Here is a 20,893-nt window from a genome sequence, read left to right as displayed (position 1 = left end):
ACACAAACATTTAAGAGTTTCATAGCTGTGAAAGCCACAACCTACCTACATATTTAGAAAGAGAAAAAATGTCCAGGGTGCTCAAGGAGTTCAAAAAAGGGTATTTTGAAGGTGCTCTTTGGGGTCGGGAATTCAGTAGAAACCTACCTACATATTTGTTCGGAAATACAGCATGGGACAAACTGTATTAAGATTATCGATCAACATTTTAGCACCGTATTTTAGCATTGCTTTTTGAAGACTCAGAGGTAGCATTTAATTGTGGTTAGCAGGACAGTTTACGTATTTATTTACAATGCAGCTTTTCCCGTTTATGCATGTTAGTTTTTACTATTGTTACTATAAACATATCACGTCTTCTATGACGAGATTTTTTTTTCCAGAGCACAGAAACATACAGACAGAGAAATCTGACAGAAAATAGTGGCATGTCATGGATGAAGTTACAGAGCCTTGCAGGTTTAAAAATGGTTTATTCAATTTAGTGTGTGTTTCAATACATCTACCACTTTATTTTGCCAGCCTGCAACAACTGTTGCAAAAACCAAACGAATGGCCACATTATAATTCTTTAGTATATCAAGAAGTCTAAAGCAGGTAGAGGCATTCCTCATTAACCGGATAGGCCTAATAAACTGATATTTAGCGTTAAGACACGAATCCACAACTATTTAAGTCAAATAATAGCATTTTAAAATCCGACTGCAGGGTATAAAAAGAATCCATCAATATAAGGCTCACCACAAACATCTAAAACACTGAGCAACACCTAACAAAAGGAAACAATCTTAACCACGGATTGCAGAGAACATTCAACACTCAAATACGTCTGAAGTCAAACTAAATTATTATACAATAATGACAAGCTATAAAGCAAAGATTTTGATCTCAGGCACTTAAGACCATGTAATAAATGTAATGTTACCTATTTAACTTCACTACTCATCTATCTAGGGTAACTGTGTGGAACTGGTCACAACCGTGATATATTGCAGGAAAAACATGGCACGGAGAGAAAACATTCATTAAATTAACTGCATTGTAAAGCAAACATGCTTAGTGTAAACAGAGAACTTCATAAAAGCATATTATACAATATACATCGTTTCTGATCCTTCTAGTCTTTCTTTGGCTCTTCATTCTTGTCATCCAAATAGCCTGGAAAGCTTTCAGCTGGTTCCCACGTGTTCTGAAACTTTGCCCCACTGAGAAAAGTAAATCAAATGTAAATAGAAAATTAAATCTCAGAAAGAAAAAAAAAAGACAAAAAAAAAAAAAGGTTTAAATCTGTCTGCAATCCAAATTGATTTTAAAATAATTAACTGAGTTTAGCTTTGGGAGCTGCCACCACACCAAAGTGTCTAAATTAAAGGGGTCATTATAATGGAAAAGTAAATGAGTTTGTCTTTAAGGCCTTATTAACCCCCCCGGAGCCGTATGGATTACTTTTATGATGGATTGATGCACTTTTTTGGGGCTTCAAAAATCTCATCCTCCTTTCACTACCATTATAAAGCTTGGAAGAACCATGACATTTTATGATATATCTCCGATTGTGTTCGTCCGAAATAAGACAGTCATATACACCTAGGATGGCTTGACGACGAGTAAATCATGGGGTAATTTTCATTTTTGGGTGAACTATCCCTTTAATGCTTTAACTAACATTAACAAATGACCAATACATTTCTTACAGTATTTATTCATCGTTAAAGTTAATAAAAATACAGTTGTTCATTGTTTGTTCATGTTAGTTAACAGCACATAAACTAATGTTAACAAATAAAACTTTAGATTTTAATAATGTATTAGTAAATGTTGAAGTTAACATTACCTATTGTTCATTCTTAGTCCATGTTAAAGGAGAACTCCGGTCAATTTTAACATTGAGCTCATTTTTTTTGTACATTTGGAGTGCTGTCAGTACAGAGAACAACGACAAAAATCGGTGTTGCCTACAACGTGTTATCCTCGTGTCGAGTTCACGCGCATAGGTTTAGTTACCTATGATCACGTGCGTGAACTCGACAATCGATTACTATGGACTTCGACCGAAAACAGGAAGAAAATACAGGTATGTGCGCTGGCTGAAATAACATCATTTTTATTAATATCTTTCACATCTACTGCAGTCAGATTCACCCGTGATCACTCTGAAGGAATCACTCACATGACCTGTGCACTTGTAATGACACATCAAGGATGTTAAGAGGCTAAAAGCAGGTTTAAAACTTGCCCCATTGAAGTCAACAGGGTGCAAATTTTAAAAAGAGGATAACACGGTGTAGGCAACACCGATTTTTGTCGTTGTTCTCTGTATTGACAACACTCCAAATTTACAAAAAAATGAGCTCAATGTTAAAATTGACCGGAGTTCTCCTTTAACTAATGTTATGTCCATGTTATGTTAACTTTGGGGCAGTTGTGGCATAATGAGCCTGAAACTGAGATGCCCTTGAGCAAGGCACCTAACCCCCAATCGCTCCCCGGCGCCGCAACAATAACGCCGGGTGTGTGTTCATGGTGTGTATTCACTACTCACTGTGTACTTGGATGAGGGAAATGCAGAGCACCATACTTGGCTACACATCACGTCACTTTCACTAATGTAGTTAACTAAAGTTCACTAACGAAACCTCATTGTTAGGACGTGTTACCTATATATGATTATCAACTACAGTGACAAACCACTGACTAACACTTTTATGAACAGAACTAGGTTAAGCTGAATGCTACTGGTGGTTCTCTTTGATGGTGTGATATCAGATGAGGAAGACTTACCACAATGTGCAAGGCATCCACTTGACCCGAACTTCATTTCTTCCCTTTAAAAATGAAATGGATGTCAGATTAAAGCATGATTTAAGGGCTCGTGGGATGATGCATAAAAGCACTTTATTCCTACCTTATTGTTTCTCCATCTCAGAATATTTTCAACAGGAAACACGCCATTGTATGCGTCATGAGAACAATCTACAGAAAAAACATCAGCAATGAGAATTTAATTAAATAAATCTGCACGAGAATACTAATAGCACAGTGAATCCAGTCAAGGTTTGTATGTCATTCAATCAACATGTTCTATTTTTGTAACATTACCTGCCATTTTCCGCTTTCGCGGCGGAGTACAGAGTCCGGACTCATCATTTGCACTGGGATTTTTTCCTTCATCTGTTACTTTTTCAGTTTCCTGCGCAGTTGTTGACTCCAATTCATTTGCATCTTCACTAATCTGAATTTGGCAAGAGGCAGATGACATGACGGCGTATACTTTCCTGACACTTGACTGTCCAACACCTGAATCCGACATGTTTCCTGGTCTTGAATCTGGGTTTTCTGCTACACTTTGGGGTGATAGTTGTGACGTGCTGGTCTCAGGTACGTTCACCGTCATGGATTCTGCACCGCGTTTGCATGCAGATCCAGGTGTTGTGCATGCAGAAGCCGGATTCGGTTCACTCAAAAGATTCTGTTTTGGAGAGTTATTTCGCAAGGGAGAGCTATTTGAGGACAAAGCAGCCTCCAGCTGGGAGTCTGAGATTCTTTCGAGACGAATCTCGAACCTCTTAGCTTTAATTTCATTGGGAACAATGAGGTTGGTGTGGATCCTCTTGTGCACGGTCCAAGCGCACTGAGTTGCAAACATTTGCTCACACTGACTGCAGCCGAACTGAGGTTGAACTTCCTGACTGTGTGCGGTCAGCCCCTGAAGGGTAGTGAACATCTGCCCACACCTGTTGCAATTCTGAGGCATTGGGCACTTGTGACTCTTAAACAGGAGGTCCGTTTTAAATCTTCTCTCACATTTACGACAGATATACACACTAGGGACCTGCTGCTGGGCTCTGGAGGGGTTATCGCACTCATCCGATGAACAACACAGACATTGTCTCTGCATGCTGAGGTGCTGTCGGTCTCGAAGACCACGAGCAACACTAATTTCATTTGCGTGATTCTGCTTTTTGATTATTTTTCTTTTTTTGAATTTTTCAGATGCGGGCTGTGATGTTGTCTTGCTTGATGATGCTTTCTGCCCCTTCACTTGTGACACCTTGGTGGGACAAACTATTTTCGGTTTTACCACAAGCTGTTTACATTTCGTCTCTTGCCACTTTTCAGCAGCTGCACAGCTTTTCTGAACCTTATGGCCTGATGAAGCTACAACAACAAAAAAGCAAAAATTAGGATTGCTAAAATTCAATGAGAGCACATTTATAATAACAAGATACAAAACATGCATTGTTTAATGGTGTTCATTTAGTGTTATTTATATACAATTATAGTATTTAATATTTTGAAGTATTTTTTTTACATTTTCAGTTCTCATTTAAATGTTTGTTACTTGATTTTGTTGTTTTTATTAGTTTTATATATTTATATTTAGCTTTTTATTTCAGTTTTAGTACTTTTAGTGCTTCAACTTAAACTTGTTTCATTTCAATTAGTTGCCAATGCCAAGGCAACATTTCAAAATTTCTTTTTAAAATATATTATCTATATTTTATTTTATTTCAATTAACAAATGTTTTTAATATTTTTATTAGTTTTAGTTAACAATACCAACACTGGTTTATACCCCAGATTATGTTAATCAAAACCGAACTGAAAAAATGCTTTAAAATTAGGGCTAGGTATTGACACAAATTTCACGATTCGATTTTGATTTCGATTCAATAGCTTGCAATTCTATCCCATTCGATATCGATTCATATCAGGTACAGTAGAGTACATGGCAAAGTGATTCAAGGAAAAAACAAAAACTCAACCAATGCTGTAAACTATACAGGGAGTCAGTTGGTACATTACTATAATATTTAAGGTTAAAATTAACTGATTTGTACACAATTAAATTACACACAATGAGGTTTTTATAGTAATAACGTTATAATTACATGATTATGTTTCTAATCTAATTCGTTTTTTGAAATATAAACATTTAAATGGCGGCCGTCATAAAAACTTGTTTTGAAGAACAGTAAAAATAAAATATATTTAGCAAAATGATCCTCTCTAGAGTTCATTTTCTAGCTGACTAATGAGCTTATGGCCATTGAATGGCTTTTCTGAGGTAAATATAACAATACTCAGACATCTCAACCTGCACTCACTTCCGGGAGGTGGCCGGAAAATGATAAATGAAAAGAAAAATGATAAATAAAAATGACCACTCCATACAAAAATGCTATATTAATTATATTATATTATTCGTTCGCATAAGCCTCTTAAGCCACAAAACACAGGTTCGTTCATTCAATAGTAGGCTATTTTTGCGGCAAAAAAAGATGTAGGCTAGAGTCACTGTCACGAAATAAGAGGGGAGGGTCTTGACGAAATCAGAACGCGAGTGGTCACAGGAGACACATTTGAAACACATGTTAGCACCAGGTGTAAACAGTAATGCGTCTTGGCTGACCACTAATAATCGGATCACCGAAAACATCTTAATACCGGGTGGAAACAGGGGCTTCTCTCTTTGTTGGATGAGAGATGCTACAAAGCTCTGATCAGTCATAAACTGAAAACAGCATAGACTAGCAGTTCATAAAAATGAGAATCTTGAATGTTTTTTATTTTTGTTATTTTTATTAATGTTCAGTCCTATTAAAATACTAATAAAGATCACCACAAAATGTTTTCACTTTAACTCTCATTTTATCTCATCTTAGTGACTAGTGATATTTTTAAAGGGATACTTCACCGATTAGCATTAAGCTTTGTATCAGTAGAAACCCGGTAGTATTTTCGAATGACCGTGCCTCCCTCCCTCATGTCCCCCTGAGACGAGAGATTTCTGTATTGTGTGTCTGGAAAAAAACACTCAGATGATGCAAAAATCGTCATTTTGCGCCGTCGGAGGGTTTTTTGGCCAGAGGCGAGAGACTACAGCCAGTAGTAGGCGCTAGTTCCGCATGTTTTTAACCCGCCCATAGGGGGATCTCACGATAAAACGGTGTCTTTCCAGTTTCGAGTCGACTAGAAGCCTAGTTGTATCATTTCTTCCGATACTGCCCTCAGTAACCGGTAGGCGTGGCTTGGGAGAAGCCTTGTAGGGCAGCGAACCAAGTGCATTCTGGGAGTTGTCGTCTTTCATCCACATGAGCCAAAAAAAACATTTTCTGCCTTTTCTCAGTCTAGAAGGCACCAACTTCATTTCTACTACATAAATGACCCAATTTAAATACACATTCATCTTTCCAGCGGTGAAATATCCCTTTAAGAACAAACTTGAGAAAAAAAAAAACTTACAGAACACTGTACAGTTCTTTATTTCCACTTTTTTATAAAGTATTCATTTGTATTTTGTAGTGGAACTTTTCTGTAATTTGTTTATTGCTGCAAAAAGTTCAAGTGCATTAACTTAAAAATGAGTACCTGGTCTGATTGACCGTGCGGTCTTTGGTCCACTGGCTTTAGCATTCCCCAGACTGACACCTCTCTTCCCAACTGAGACATTATCTGCTCTTTCTTCAGGTCCCTGTAACAGAAAATATATTTTTTACATTTTTATTATCAAAGGAGCATCAATGATTCAATAGAATAATCAAACATTAAATAAATATTATGCAACATTAAATAAATTAAATGTTAGTGAGGTTGTCAGAATTGGTGATAATAACCAACAAGAAACATTGATTTTACCAAAATTGGACCGATTTTAGCCAAAGAAATAAAATCCTTCTGTGTTGTTTTTTGGAAACACTGCTTGAATCAATATAGACTCAGTGCAGATTCATACTGCACTACAAACAAGTGGAAACACTGACAGCACAACACATGCCCACTCACCACATCCCCTGGCCTGAGTGTGTTTGAGCTCTGTAAGCCAAGCAGAGAATTATCACGTGACACTTCCATCTCGTCATCTTCTCGTTTGAAGTCACCCCTCTGAGCCCTGAAGATGGCCTCTGTCTTTTGCTGCTCGCATTCCTCCAAATGCTGCTTCAACAAGTCGATCTCCCTCCAGCTTCGGGTGATCTCCACCCTGGTCTCCAGCAGCACTTTGCTAAATATTTTGACTATCTCTGAGGTTGTCGTCAACAGGAGTCCTTCAATCAGAGTCCTGAACTTGGCTGATAAGGGATCTTCCACTTCCATTGTGTGTAGCTGGCTGGTGGGGGGATGTCTTACACAGAGAGGGCAGACTCACTGCCAGCTTCCCAAAACCCTTCTATTGTGCAACTATACAGAGTACAGTTGAGAAACAGCTGTCCAGGTTCAGGTTACCTTTCAACAGAGGAGATATACACAGATATAGAAGTTGTTTATGCCAGTAACAGATACTAAATGTTCCTGTGTGACCTCTGCTGATTTTAGTGTTATTTAATATTATCTGGCTGGCTTCATTGTGACAATCTTAGAAGCATCAAACAAACCATTTTTTGCACAATGTGCCATTTTGTATGTCAAATTGTGTATGAATTCAGACAGAGCTTTCATAACATACCATTCCAGCTATTATTCAAAATATTCTATTATAAGTAGTGTTTCGAGGTAAACTTACTGTTAAAGGGATAGTCCACACAAAACTCTTTGGTTACCCAGCATTCTTCAAAATATCTTCTATTGTGTTATGCAGAAAAAAGCAAGCCCTACAAGTCTGGAACGACATGAGGGTGAGTAAATGATGATTGAATTTTCTTTTAAAAAGTATATATTTAATAAATCACATACAGTTTAAAATATTTACAGACAGATTTAGCGACAAAAAAGTTTTTGCATCGTGTGCAGATGCTTCTGTTTCTTTCATTTTCTCACATATATTATTATTGCCAGATAAAAAAAAATTAAAGGGTTAGTTCACCCAAAAATGAAAATGCTGTAAGTAATTGTTCACCCTCATGTTGATCCAACCCCGTAAGACTTTCGTTCATCTTCGGAACACAAATTAAGATATTTTTTTATGAAATCTGAGAGCTGGCTCACTCCTTCATAGGCTGCAAGGTAACTGATATCTGCCAGCCCAGAAAAGTTAGTAAAGACATTGTTAAAATAGTCCAAGTGACTACAGTGGCTCAACCTTAAGTTTATCAAGCGACGAGAATACTTTTTGTGTGCAAAAAAAACACGACTTTATTCAACTATTCATTTTCTTCTGTGTAGGCCTCTGAGTGAGTTCACGTAGTGTAACAGCGCAGCGCTTCTGGGTTGTACGTCAGAACGTAGGCTCACCATTGGCCGACGCTGGTCATGCGTGTGATACTGGCCAATAGTGAGCCTACGTTCTGACGTACAACCCAGAAGCGATGCGTGTTACACAACGTCAACAGCTTAGGAGAACGACTTGGAAGAAGAGAGATGGTTGAATAAAGTTGTTATTTTTTGTTTGTTTTTGCGCACAAAAAGTATTCTTGTCGCTTGATAAACTTAAGGTTGAGCCACTTAGACAATTTTAACGATGTCTTTACTAACTTTTCTGGGCTGGCAGATATCAGTTACCTTGCAGCCTATGAAGGAGTGATCTAGCTCTCAGATTTCATCAAAAATATCTTAATTTGTGTTCCGAAGATGAACGAAAGTCTTACGGGGTTGGAACAACATGAGGGTGAGTAATTACTGACAGCATTTTCATTTTTGGGTGAACTAACCCTTTAATGTTTTTTTTTTATCTGGCAATAATAATAATAATATATGTGAGAAAATGAAAGAAACAGAAGCATCTAAACACGATACAAAAACTTTTATTTTGTCGCTAAATCTGTCTGTAAATATTTTAAACTGTATGTGATTTATTAAATATATACTTTTTAAAAGAAAAAAGAAAATTCAATCATCATTTACTCACCCTCATGTCGTTCCAAGCTTGTAGAGCTTGCTTTTTTCTGCATAACACAAAAGAAGATATTTTGAAGAATGTTGGGTTACTAACACAATCTACAAGAAAATCTAAAAATAACAATTTTTTTTAAACTAATTGCAGGTAAAGTTGCACGTTTTGTTAAATATCTCAGTAATTCTGTTGCAATTCTTTTTTTTTTCACTTTTTATTGCAGAGTGCCTGTATGGAGTTGATGGTTTCAGCTGGACATGACCTGTAATGTCGGGGGGGGAAACGTGGACGGGGGCATTTCTCGCGTTTAAAGGGACAGATATGCTAAAGCAAGCTAATGACGACAAAAAATGATTTCTCTCAAAAAGTTACCTAAGAAAAATATTTGTTCGGGTCAAATATTTCACGCTCTCTTGTTATCTAACAAAGATAAAGTGGTGACGCTCTTTTCATTAATAACTTTCACCGTTACAAGAAAAGCTGCATGTTCTCCTCACCTCATCTAGTATGATGCGGTAATCATATAATCATGCACATTCTGGAAACGAAAACCACAAGTAAAACATGTTTATTCTCAATGCTCCATATGAGAGCAACTTACCTTCGATAAAAATCCAAGATTTTGCCCGAGACAGACGCTCTGACTCCCACTGTCGATGCGTGGAATGTGAAGCGTAACCGCATAACGGGCCGACGGGAAACAAACATCGATGGGAGCTGATTCCACAAAATTCCCGGACAAACTATTAATTTGTTGTCTTTATTAATGTTGGCATGTGTCGAAACAAACCTTTTTTGTTAATGTAGACAAAAATAGAATCAATAAAGCAACCCATTTGTGTACGTAAAAAAAAACAAACAAAAAAAACATTTCTGTTATTATATTGTTGAGTCGAGTATAGTGTTTCATGTTTATCAGTGAACTTCGGGATTGAACGGAAGTATCATGTCCAAATAACATTTTAATTCACCCCATCTACTTTTTTTAAAACAATTCTCCTCAATCATTGCTCTTCAATCCTTTCTTATCTCATGTGCAGTCCTTTCCCACACAAGAGTTTCCATGAATGTTACAAAATCTGTATGACTGTATCCCTTTGTTAAAGAAAACATATCAAACTGCACACAAAAACAACAGAGCACAATGTCACACATAACTATATTTTATTCAAAATTGTACATTTTGAACATCACCTCTTTGAAGTTGTACAAGATATCTCTGACCCATAGGTAAAAGATTTCTTTCCACAGCTGTTTCCTGCAGCAAAAAAGAAAAAAAAGAGAACACATCATTTTATTTTCAAATTTAACATTTGCAACTGGGAAATGTAAAGCTTGCAATAATGGCTTTGTATTCCACCACAAACAGCTGTGATTATAAAACAGAAAATGCATCGCTCCGTTTTGTCTGCTTTAAAGTAATGTGTGAAGAGTCTGTTTGGTCAACAGACAAAAGTAGTTTCACTCTAGCAGATTTTCAGTTGTATGCTTCATTTACACATGCAAGAATAAGAGCAAGTCAGGCCGCATTTCACAGTGGGTGCTAAAAGACCCAATGGCCCTGTTGACTTGAAAAGTGTAATCAAGCACCATTTTCCTATTTAAATGACTAATGAAATAAAAGACCTGATACAGCTCTTAGCAACAAATATACTGTCTGTCTTTATTGAATGCACACTAATGTTCAAAAGTTTGGGGTTGGTAAGAGTTTTTAAGTGTTTTTGAAAGCAATGTTGAAAGCAATTTTAATGTTTTCACCAAGGCTGCATTTTGCAGTAAAATTAGTTAAATTCAAAATGGCTTTTTTTTCTATTTTCATAAAATGTCATGTTATGACAAAGCTGAATTTTGACATCTTCAGTGTCACATGATCATTCAGAAATCATCAGAAAACACATGATCATTCAGAAATCATTCTAATATGCTGAGTGGGTTCCGAAGGATTATTATTATCAAGGTTGAAAACATTTTGCGGCTTAATTTTTTGTGAAAACTTTTTTTCAAGATTCTTTGATGAATAGAAAGCAAAAAAAAAAAAAAAAAACAGCACTTATTCGATATACAAATATTTAATGATAATGTCTTTACTGGTCAATTTAATGCATCCAAGTGGAATAAAAGTATTCCTTAAATGCTTTAAAATAATACAAATGCAAATCTTACCGATCCCAAACTATTGAATGGACCCTGTTAACTCAAAAACTCTTCTTGCTGCAGTCTGTAGCATGATGACGTATAGTTACTTGTAAATATAACCCACTACATCATGGATTTTGGCAACGCTTTTATGCACACATTTTAATATTTTGTATGTTTAACAGTTTATAAAGCTGTTACATAAGCAACCAGTCAAGTAATGTTATAAGTCAAGCTGTTGTTAAATTCAACCAGATGTTTTTGAGTACTGAAAGTTTGTCAGAACTTTCATGTGTTCGGTGTTCATATAAAATGTTTAATATGCAATATTTAGAATTTTATCTCCACAAGACCATGCTCGTCAAGACATTGTATCACTTATATGGACGGGAAAAATTGCGGATCAGGTTATTGAAGAAATCCATGGATATAACCATGTCAAAAGATAAGCGTTTAATCATTATTGTGTAAATGAAATGAAAAATAAGTGTAGTAAATATAGATGTTTAAGATCTTACACAGCACTTCACAGTTCTGAAAGAACAAGCAGATGCTTTTTTAATAAATGTTTATTTCCATAGAGCTTCATCCATCAAATACTATAATCCATCAAATACTACTTCCGAATAACCTGTAACCAACAGGGAACCAATAACTTGCGAAACAATCTAAGAACTGGTGACAAAAAACTGAAATAAGAGAATACAATAATAACAAAAAACTACTCATGTTTAGGACTTCCATCAAGTGAGCAGTTTTCTTCAAATTCCTCCTCAGCAGTTACCTTCTGGATGCAGTTTGAGAGATGAATCTGTAATTGTGCTTTCCGCAGAATGGTGGCAGAGCAGTAGCAGCAATGAAAATGTGAAATTTCCCTGCATTTTAAGTTACACTTGATAATAGTGAAATCTGAAAAAAAGTAAACAAGTGTGAATTGCTATGCCTTGACAAAATCATTTGAATGGATGTGGAAGCACTATACACACCATGAAGCTGGACAGCCAACTTCAGATGATTCTGGACGTGGTTAACAACGCTCCCTAACCCTCTTGGCTTGTAGACCCAGGTCTCACAAAAGGGGCAGTGATACTCGTCACAACACTGAGTGCACTTAGAGATGCAGGGCATTTCTCCTTTTTTAAGGATGGTTATATGCATCTAGAAATGGATATTTACAATTAAATAATGGTTAACTTCATTCAACATTTTTTTGTGAATATTAACAATTTGTTATTATCACGATTACAGCTTGAGCTTGACACTTGACTTTGTCACTATAAAGTTGCCCTTGACAACCTATTAAAATGAATTACTATTATTATTACTCTTGCATGCGCAGTATAAGGGTCACGAGGACCCAGCGTCATGTTAGGAAAATATTGATTCCGTTTCAAAAGGGCTAATGTAAAATGCAAGTGTCATCAAAATAAATTGACAATACAATGACAACATAAATTATGCTCAATTCACTTACGGTCTCACTTCTTGGTGTTGAGTCCATCCTTGTCATGGAGTATAGTGACAAATGATGCACATTAAAGACATCCAGTGCATCATCGAAATCCTCTATGGCGCATTTGCTTAAAAACCTTGACTATGTCAACCAAATTCACTATGTAGTGGATTACATGAACTACGTCATTGTGCTACAGTCTGCAGAGACTGAAAACCCTCTCTAACAGTCAGGCAGTGATAATTATGTTGACAATATTTAAAGGTGCAGTATGTAATATTGACAGATAGTGGTTGAAATGGGTACTGCAGTCCAAATTCAAAATATTTGAGTTATTTGCCCCGCACCCTCCTCCTCAGGCTCAACGCTCACGCGGGTTGCCAGATTGAAGACATGCAAAAGGAGCAAGTGCAATTTACAATGGAAGGCGAAGAGCTGTTGATCAGCTAATGTATATGCGTTTAAATATGCCTTATAGAGCTTTTAAGATGGATGGCAATACTTTTTATTTCATGTAGAATCTGCGAACCCAGTTCGTTTGCTTGCGTCAATGGCTGCTTTGTTGTCCGCCAAGCGCCAAATGTCAAAATACTATTGGGTAAACTGGCAGTGGGCGGGATCACACAAACCATAACAAGAACAGACAGTCCGACACGCCTCTTAGATTTAAAAGACGTTTGTGAAAGTGTTAACAAGATCAGAGGAGTGAATGTGCTTGTTCCTGTGAAACTTTTCTGTCTTATAATAATTTTATATTATAAAATGTTTTTGTGAACATAATATATTTAATAAATTCAATACAAATTAATTATTAGCTTTTTTGTATAGCCTTCGCATTTAACATTGTGCAGGATGAGGCACGATTTGTTTTTGTTTTTCAATATATATTGTCCATTCAATCGATTAAATTACATTTTGCATTGTCAGTGCAGACAAGCATAAACAACTTAAAATATTATCTCGGTAGATCATCCTGTGCTAGTGGATTTTCAGAACACCTATGCAAATACATTTCTTTTAAATCATTTTACTAATCTAAATGTGTTATGTTAAACATAATGTAAATTTTAAACTTTTTTTTTTTTATTGTAGAATTTTTGTCTTTTGCTTCTTTTTTTTTTGACAAATGTTACAATAATTTGCTTTCATCCATGATAAGCAATATAATGTTATTTGTTTATCATACAGCAGATCAAATTGTGAAGCCCTATGGAAAATTGCCTTCATTCACACAATCATGTACCATATACATGATGACTTACATCATACAAGCAATAAGGTTATGAAATGATGAGATTAAATCTTTAAACCTATGAACTCTGTCTAACCTTTGCTCTCCTTCGAAGGTAATCCCTGCGGTTGTGTAGCATCTTAGTGCATCTTACGATCACCTCTGCCTCCCGCCCATACAGCTGCGGCAGTGCCGATATGATCTGTTCAAGTGTAAACAACTAAGATGTAAAATCACTCTCTGAAAACATGCCCTTTTCTGCATACATTTCATTAATCGAAATCGAACAAATGAAGAGAACTGAACCTTCGTTGTAATCGGACCCCAATCAATGTTCCTGCTATAGCAAGCCTTCTGCCACACCTGAAACTGAGTCAGGATCTCCCTGGCCACAATCTGTTGGAGACACAAGAAACAAATAAACTCGATTCAAACTCGCATTCAAAAGCCTATAAATGATTTCAAATTCATTCTGTATAATTTCTTACGCTGAATGTTCTTTGCCTGTTTACGGGGAGTGAATTTCCTTGTTCTGTGGAAGGGTGTTCTGCAAACCTTCGGCCCATCTAAAACAAACACAACAGCAAATTAGCAAACCACAGTTTGGATGCATTTAGAAGCATTTCTATACAATATTCTGCTCATAAACATAGTTAATATTAGTTCATTCTGTTTGTGTTCTGTATGTAGTGTGCTTGTTTATCATAATAGACATGAAGTGAAGTCTGCAACACAAATTTCATTTGAAGTTATATTTCATATGGAGTGCTGAAATATCTGCAGTCTTGCATTAGTTTACAAAGTCAGAAGGAACAATAAAAAGTATCAAATGACAAATATCAAATGAAATATTCTGAACAAGTCTTGCTAGAATAATTTACTGATTTTGTTGGGAAAAAGTATACAAGTCCATCAGATAATGACCTGTATGTCGGGGTTAATGGTTGTCCGATTACAATCACTCCAGGAGAGGCAGGCATCAAGACACAATGCTGCAGGAGATCACAGAACTCTTGTGGAAATGGCTAAGGAGGAGGAAGTCTTGCATTGTCCAACATCAGTGTTCATCAAATCCACAGCAAATAAATACAAAATAGAAAACACTGAAAAGAAGACTTGAAGTCTGAATGGAAGACTAAAGTAAAGGAAATGGAGCATTTTTGGACTAACCGACTTGCTGAGGTGAGATAGAGGTGTTACCAGTCGCTACATCTGATGGTTCATTTACTTTTTCCAACAAAATGCCATGAACGTTGAAACGACAGGGACACAACACAATTTAAGTGAAGGTATCTTTTTAGTGAAATTATAAATTCTTAAGTTAAAAAGATCCACAAACATTCTCAGGAGAGAGGATATGCTGCATCATACTGCATCTTTACTGATGTTGGAGGGAATACATCAAAACATCAAATACATACTCTATACCAGCTATTACACATTAATCGCACAACAGCAAAATTCCTTTGGGAGTAAATCTGTCATTTCAATTTCTATATGCATGTATTAGATCTATAAGGAAACCTAAGTTTCCTTGTCTTTCTGTAATGCAGAGGTATAGTTTAAAATGATTCCATGCATAACAATTTGTCCAGGTCCTGTTCAGTTGTCTTTAAGGTGGCAATGATGGGACAGCGGGTCCTTTGAGGTGTTCTTGAGTTCTAACAGTGCAGACCAAATTAGATATATTTATTTCCCTCCTCTCCCATGGGCTTTCAATAAATGAGTCTTCATTTGCCTGGGATTCAGATAGCTCTTTCCACAATAAGGGCAATTGCAAGACTTCCCAGCGTGGCTGTGCCGTCTGATATGAACTCGCAGGTTGGTGGCTCGATTGAATCGCATCCCGCACTGAGTGCAGCTGAAGAGTTTCTCCCGCGTGTGGATGTTCTGATGCTGCCTGAAGTTGCTCATCCGAGCGAAGGCCTTGCCGCAGTGCGGACAGACGTGAGGTCGCTCTCCTGAGTGGTTTCGCTGGTGAACCTTGAGCTCGAAGTTGTACGCAAACGTCTGCTCGCACAGCGAACAGCTCAGAGGTTTCTTGCCCTTGTGGATCTGCGCATGAGCCTTGAGGTCACATGCTCTCGCAAACATTTTCCCACATTGGAGGCAATGGTGGGGTCTTCCCTCATGGATCTGTTCGGGCGTCCCATGTTTGTCCTGGGAGAAACACTTTGGGTATTGCGCGTGACTGACTGTTTTCTCGCCTGGACAAACATCATTGTGAGAATAGCGGACAGAACTTTCTGAACCAGGATAACTTTGTTCATTTTCTGGTTTGACAAATGAATTTGACCTCTCTGGTACGCTAGATAGCATCAGCTCTGTCGTGCATAAATTATTATATTGTGCCCTAATACCTTGATGTGCCAATGTGTTCACTGAATAAGGTGTGAAATATGAGGTGGCGTCTGGCATGTCGAGAGAGTTTAGACCTGGAAAGCTTTCTACCTGTATCTCCTCCTGATCACAAGATCCTCTGAGCTCTCCCTGACTCGGATCAGACATTTCTGCATGGCAACCGTCATCTCTGTTGACGCTATCCCACACTGGAACCATCTCTTCCTCTTCCTTGACAGGTAGAAGATCCAGCTCTGTCTCTGATTTTACTCTATCGTTTGGTGAAGACGATGGCAAATCCTCGTGCGCGTCCTGAGCCGAAGGGCTTTGTATCACTCTTGAGTGGTTTGAGTCTACTTCCTTATCAAGAGTAAAGTCCTTTTCGGATTGGTCTAAATCATTCCTTTTGGCTTTGAAGACACAAGCGGGCTCGCTCTGGATTGCTGAATTTCCCAGAAGCCTCTGCAGAAAATCCTGAGGAATTGGTGCACTGGAGTTAGGCGTGATGATCTCTTTTGCACTATGCCTGTATACATCGTTCTTCTCTTTAGAGTGCGAGTTTGTTGTTGTTTGTTTATTAGACTCCAGGCGTTGTCTTGTACTCCACATTTCTTCTGTCAATGTAGGCTGATTGGTAGACTGATCTCTCAGGCTTAGGCCTAAACAAAGGGCGTTTGCTCCTGCACCAGAAGAACAGATACAACATTAAGGAAGAGCACAAAAAGTATTTAATGATATGAAGAACGTATATTGATGTCTGATGTTCTTAAAGGGATTCTCCACTTTTTTTGGAAATAGGCTCATTTTTCAACTCCCCCAGAGTTAAACAGTTGAGTTTTACCGTTTTCGAATCCATTCAGCCGAACTCCGGGTCTGGCGGTACCACTTTTAGCATAGCTTAGCATAGATCATTGAATCGGACAGGACCATTAACGTCTCTCTCAAAAAAATGACCAAAGAGTTTCGATATTTTTCCTATTTAAAACTTGACTCTTCTGTAGTTACATCATGTACTAAGACCGACGGAAAAAGAAAAGTTGCGATTTTCTAGGCTGATATGGCTAGGAACTATACTCTCATTCCTGCGTAATAATCAATAAACTTTGCTGCCGTACCATGAGTGCAGCAGGCGTAATGATATGATGCAGCGCCTGAAAATACGTCTATAGGTTAGACAAACTTAGTCCCGGTCACGTTGGAAGTTACCAAGCTGGGGACTATTTTCAGGCACTGCGTCATATCATTACACCTGCTGGACTCATGGTACGGCAGCAAAGTTTATTGATTATTACGCAGGAATGAGAGTATAGGTCCTAGCCATATCAGCCTAGAAAATCGCAACTTTTCTTTTTCCGTCGGTCTTAGTACACGATGTAACTACAGAAGAGTCAAGTTTTAAATAGGAAAAATATCGAAACTCTTTGGTCATTTTTTTTTAGAGAGATGCTAATGGTCCTATCCGATTCAATGATCTATGCTAAGCTATGCTAAAAGTGGTACCGCCAGACCCGGAGTTCGGCTGAATGGATTCGAAAACGGTAAAACTCAACTGTTTAACTCTGGGGGAGTTGTAAAATGAGCCTATTTCCAAAAAAAGTGGAGTATCCCTTTAACAGTAAGTTCAATGCAATGAAATCAATTAATGGAGGACAACAATCATTTTCAACAATCATATTTTGTAACTCAGGACTAAAATCTTTTAAACATCCTGTGATAACATCAAATATAAAATAGTTTAATAAAATCACCTATTATCTCCTGCTGGTGAAAATGAAAAAATAAATAAAATAAATACTACTAGTTTGTTATAGTTTGCAAATATTATTCATTTATTAAATATTTATATGTATATACACACACATACACACACACATACACTCACCTAAAGGATTATTAGGAACACCATACTAATACTGTGTTTGACCCCCTTTCGCCTTCAAAACTGCCTTAATTCTACGTGGCATTGATTCAACAAGGTGCTGAAAGCATTCTTTAGAAATGTTGGCCCATATTGATAGGATAGCATCTTGCAGTTGATGGAGATTTGTGGGATGCACATCCAGGGCACGAAGCTCCCGTTCCACCACATCCCAAAAATGCTCTATTGGGTTGAGATCTGGTGACTGTGGGGGCCATTTTAGTACAGTGAACTCATTGTCATGTTCAAGAAACCAATTTGAAATGATTCGAGCTTTGTGACATGGTCCATTATCCTGCTGGAAGTAGCCATCAGAGGATGGGTACATGGTGGTCATAAAGGGATGGACATGGTCAGAAACAATGCTCAGGTAGGCCGTGGCATTTAAACGATGCCCAATTGGCACTAAGGGGCCTAAAGTGTGCCAAGAAAACATCCCCCACACCATTACACCACCACCACCAGCCTGCACAGTGGTAACAAGGCATGATGGATCCATGTTCTTATTCTGTTTACGCCAAATTCTGACTGTACCGTCTGAATGTCTCAACAGAAATCGAGACTCATCAGACCAGGCAACATTTTTCCAGTCTTCAACTGTCCAATTTTGGTGAGCTTGTGCAAATTGTAGCCTCTTTTTCCTATTTGTAGTGGAGATGAGTGGTACCCGGTGGGGTCTTCTGCTGTTGTAGCCCATCCGCCTCAAGGTTGTGCGTGTTGTGGCTTCACAAATGCTTTGATGCATACCTCGGTTGTAACGAGGGGTTATTTCAGTCAAAGTTGCTCTTCTATCAGCTTGAATCAGTCGGCCCATTCTCCTCTGACCTCTAGCATCAACAAGGCATTTTCGGCCACAGGACTGCCGCATACTGGATGTTTTTCCCTTTTCACACCATTCTTTGTAAACCCTAGAAATGGTTGTGCGTGAAAATCCCAGTTACTGAGCAGATTGTGAAATACTCAGACCGGCCCGTCTGGCACCAACAACCATGCCACGCTTAAAATTGCTTAAATCACCTTTCTTTCCCATTCTGACATTCAGTTTGGAGTTCAGGAGATTGTCATGACCAGGACCACACCCCTAAATGCATTGAAGCAACTGCCATGTGATTGGTTGATTAGATAATTGCATTAATGAGAAATTGAACAGGTGTTCCTAATAATCCTTTAGGTGAGTGTATATATATAACACACACACACACACACACATATATATATATATATATATGTGTGTGTGTGTGTGTGTGTGTGTGTGTGTGTGTGTGCGCGCGCACGCGCACTTTGGTCCAGTTTTAGATATGTTGTAACCAGTGAATTTTTTTATATTATTTATAAACTATTGTAGTATTTATTCATATTTTGAATAAGCTTTTTTTTCCATTTTTATATTAGATTTTTTATATTATGTTTTAGTAATTTTGACACATGCGTATGCTTTAGTAATTTTTGTATTTCGCTTTCATCTATTTTTAGCTATTTTAATTTTAGAGCTTCATTAGTCATTTTATTACTTTAACTTTAACTTAAACTCATTTTATTTTAATTAATAAAACATGTTTTAAATTGTCTGCCTTCGGCGCGAGATGGGCTCCGGCCCTCCCACGACCATACAGAGGATAAGCAGTATGGCAAATGCATGGATCATGAGTGGATTTGTAATAGTTTTAGTTACCAATCACAACACTAGTTGTAACTCACCCCGGACTGTCTCTACCGGCTGGCTCTCATCTCTGCTGCTGGAATCTCCTGTACGGCCGCAGTCAGTGCACCGTATCTTCCTCCCCCGTTCCCATTCCCTCTCCCTCTCCCTCAGTTTACTCTCAGACAACTGCAGCCTTCGTTTCAATACCTCCACCTCTTGTTTACGATGACCCACTTCCTCGAGGAAGCTGTCTTCCACCAGCCTGGTTATTTCAAACATGGCTGATTTGAGGACGGTCTCCATGACAACGGAGAGCTGAGACTGGAATGTGAGGAAAAGGGCTTCCGACATCGTCCTGCTGTCGCCTTGAGGACGCCTTGATGCGATGAAAATAATCACCCTGAAATGGCATAAAGACTTATAAAAATGTGTTATAACTGCAATCAAGAGCAGCTAAAAACCATGTTTGCGTGTTCGAAAACAAAAACAAAACATTTTCGTCTCCCGTTTCTGTCACCAGGTGGGCGATTTGTTATTGTTGTTTGTGCAGCCACGTGCATGATACAGCATACAATCACATTATTAAGGCCACACTACCAACACTATGTTATTAGAAATGCGTGTATATTTGTATATGATTATATTCACTTGGTTTTCTATAGAAAATAAGCTCCCTAGTCACCCTCTCTTCGGGCCTTTTGTGTAAAAAGTAAAAGAAATGAACTGGACAAAGGCAAATAATAACAGTCACACTATTCAGGAGGTAAATACCTTATAAAAACGATCCTCGCACGGCGGATTTCTCAGAGGAAACCGCGAAATAACGTGAATAGATACGTTATTACTGCAGTAATATCACCGTTTAGTTGACAGCCGTCTTAAGCGGATGCAGAGAATGTTGAAGGTTTCCTGTTACTGCCCTCCAGTGGACTGGAAGATGCCACTCATCCTATGTTACATGAAGGAATCACATTTATTTTTGTGTAAAATTGTATGGCCCGGTTTCACAGACAGGGCTTGGATTAAGCCAGAATTAGGCCTTAGTTCAATTAGGACATTAGCTTTTATAAACGTGCCTTAGAAAAACACGTTACTGGTGTGTATCCTGAGACAATAGCCATTTTTTTTTTTTTTCATATTTCCAAATTTACTCATAAATTATTTGTTTTTTACTCAAAAAATGAGATGCCTACTCTCAGATAAATGAGGCCCATGATTAATCAGATGCAAACAGAAATATAAAACCAGTCCTAATTGAAAGAGAACAAGTTGACAAAAAGATTGAATCCAAGATTGGGTGAAAATATGGTATAATGAGTGATTTATAAGCTTTTTTTTATGGGCCTGTCATTTTTGACCGGGAACACCACATGAGGAGGGGCGATGAGATGAGAAACCAAATTTGC

The 20,893-nt window shown here is 37.8% G+C and overlaps 2 protein-coding genes across 5 annotated transcripts; both read right to left on the bottom strand.

The window, feature by feature from the left end:
* Positions 1-273: 273 nt before the first annotated feature.
* Positions 274-9,491, bottom strand: LOC311284886 (uncharacterized protein). Its single transcript, XM_084400142.1, has 7 exons — positions 9,369-9,491; positions 6,787-7,224; positions 6,373-6,475; positions 3,100-4,158; positions 2,906-2,973; positions 2,782-2,825; positions 274-1,205 (listed from the first exon to the last, which is right to left on the bottom strand). The coding sequence occupies exons 2-7, from the start codon at positions 7,093-7,095 to the stop codon at positions 1,118-1,120; spliced, it is 1,671 nt and encodes a 556-aa protein (XP_084256268.1). The 5' UTR covers positions 7,096-7,224; positions 9,369-9,491; the 3' UTR covers positions 274-1,117.
* Positions 9,476-20,407, bottom strand: LOC311284895 (uncharacterized protein). Of its 4 annotated transcripts, XM_084400155.1 has the most exons (8): positions 20,259-20,404; positions 19,544-19,887; positions 16,039-16,607; positions 14,076-14,153; positions 13,894-13,983; positions 13,685-13,789; positions 11,890-12,061; positions 11,465-11,812 (listed from the first exon to the last, which is right to left on the bottom strand). In XM_084400155.1, the coding sequence occupies exons 2-8, from the start codon at positions 19,836-19,838 to the stop codon at positions 11,625-11,627; spliced, it is 1,497 nt and encodes a 498-aa protein (XP_084256281.1). In that variant the 5' UTR covers positions 19,839-19,887; positions 20,259-20,404; the 3' UTR covers positions 11,465-11,624. The 4 variants fall into 4 exon arrangements, 2 of the variants coding, with proteins under 2 accessions (XP_084256282.1, XP_084256281.1); XM_084400156.1 differs by lacking the exons at positions 11,465-11,812; positions 11,890-12,061 and adding an exon at positions 9,476-10,025; XR_014626277.1 differs by lacking the exons at positions 11,465-11,812; positions 11,890-12,061 and adding an exon at positions 9,916-10,025 and having other exon boundaries at positions 14,512-16,607; positions 20,259-20,407.
* Positions 20,408-20,893: the final 486 nt, after the last annotated feature.

This window comes from Rutilus rutilus (genome assembly GCF_951802725.1).
Source record: "Rutilus rutilus genome assembly, chromosome: 2".
Taxonomy (NCBI): Eukaryota; Metazoa; Chordata; class Actinopteri; order Cypriniformes; family Leuciscidae; genus Rutilus; species Rutilus rutilus.
Note: the sequence above shows the minus strand (reverse complement) of the source record. Positions and strands in the feature narration are given on the sequence as shown.

What these genes read in the sequence shown, in the direction of transcription:
- LOC311284895 (XM_084400155.1), bottom strand. Translation starts at nt 19,838, where the DNA reads ATGTCGGAAGCCCTTTTCCTCACATTCCAGTCTCAGCTCTCCGTTGTC. An exon ending in GCCGGTAGAGACAGTCCGGG is followed by an intron (nt 16,608 to 19,543) that starts GTGAGTTACAAC and finishes CTTCTGGTGCAG; the next exon opens with GAGCAAACGCCCTTTGTTTA. An exon ending in ACCTTCGAAGGAGAGCAAAG is followed by an intron (nt 12,062 to 13,684) that starts GTTAGACAGAGT and finishes ATCCATTTCTAG; the next exon opens with ATGCATATAACCATCCTTAA.
- LOC311284886 (XM_084400142.1), bottom strand. Translation starts at nt 7,095, where the DNA reads ATGGAAGTGGAAGATCCCTTATCAGCCAAGTTCAGGACTCTGATTGAA. An exon ending in CGCACGGTCAATCAGACCAG is followed by an intron (nt 4,159 to 6,372) that starts GTACTCATTTTT and finishes TTGTTGTTGTAG; the next exon opens with CTTCATCAGGCCATAAGGTT. An exon ending in TGAGATGGAGAAACAATAAG is followed by an intron (nt 2,826 to 2,905) that starts GTAGGAATAAAG and finishes TCATTTTTAAAG; the next exon opens with GGAAGAAATGAAGTTCGGGT.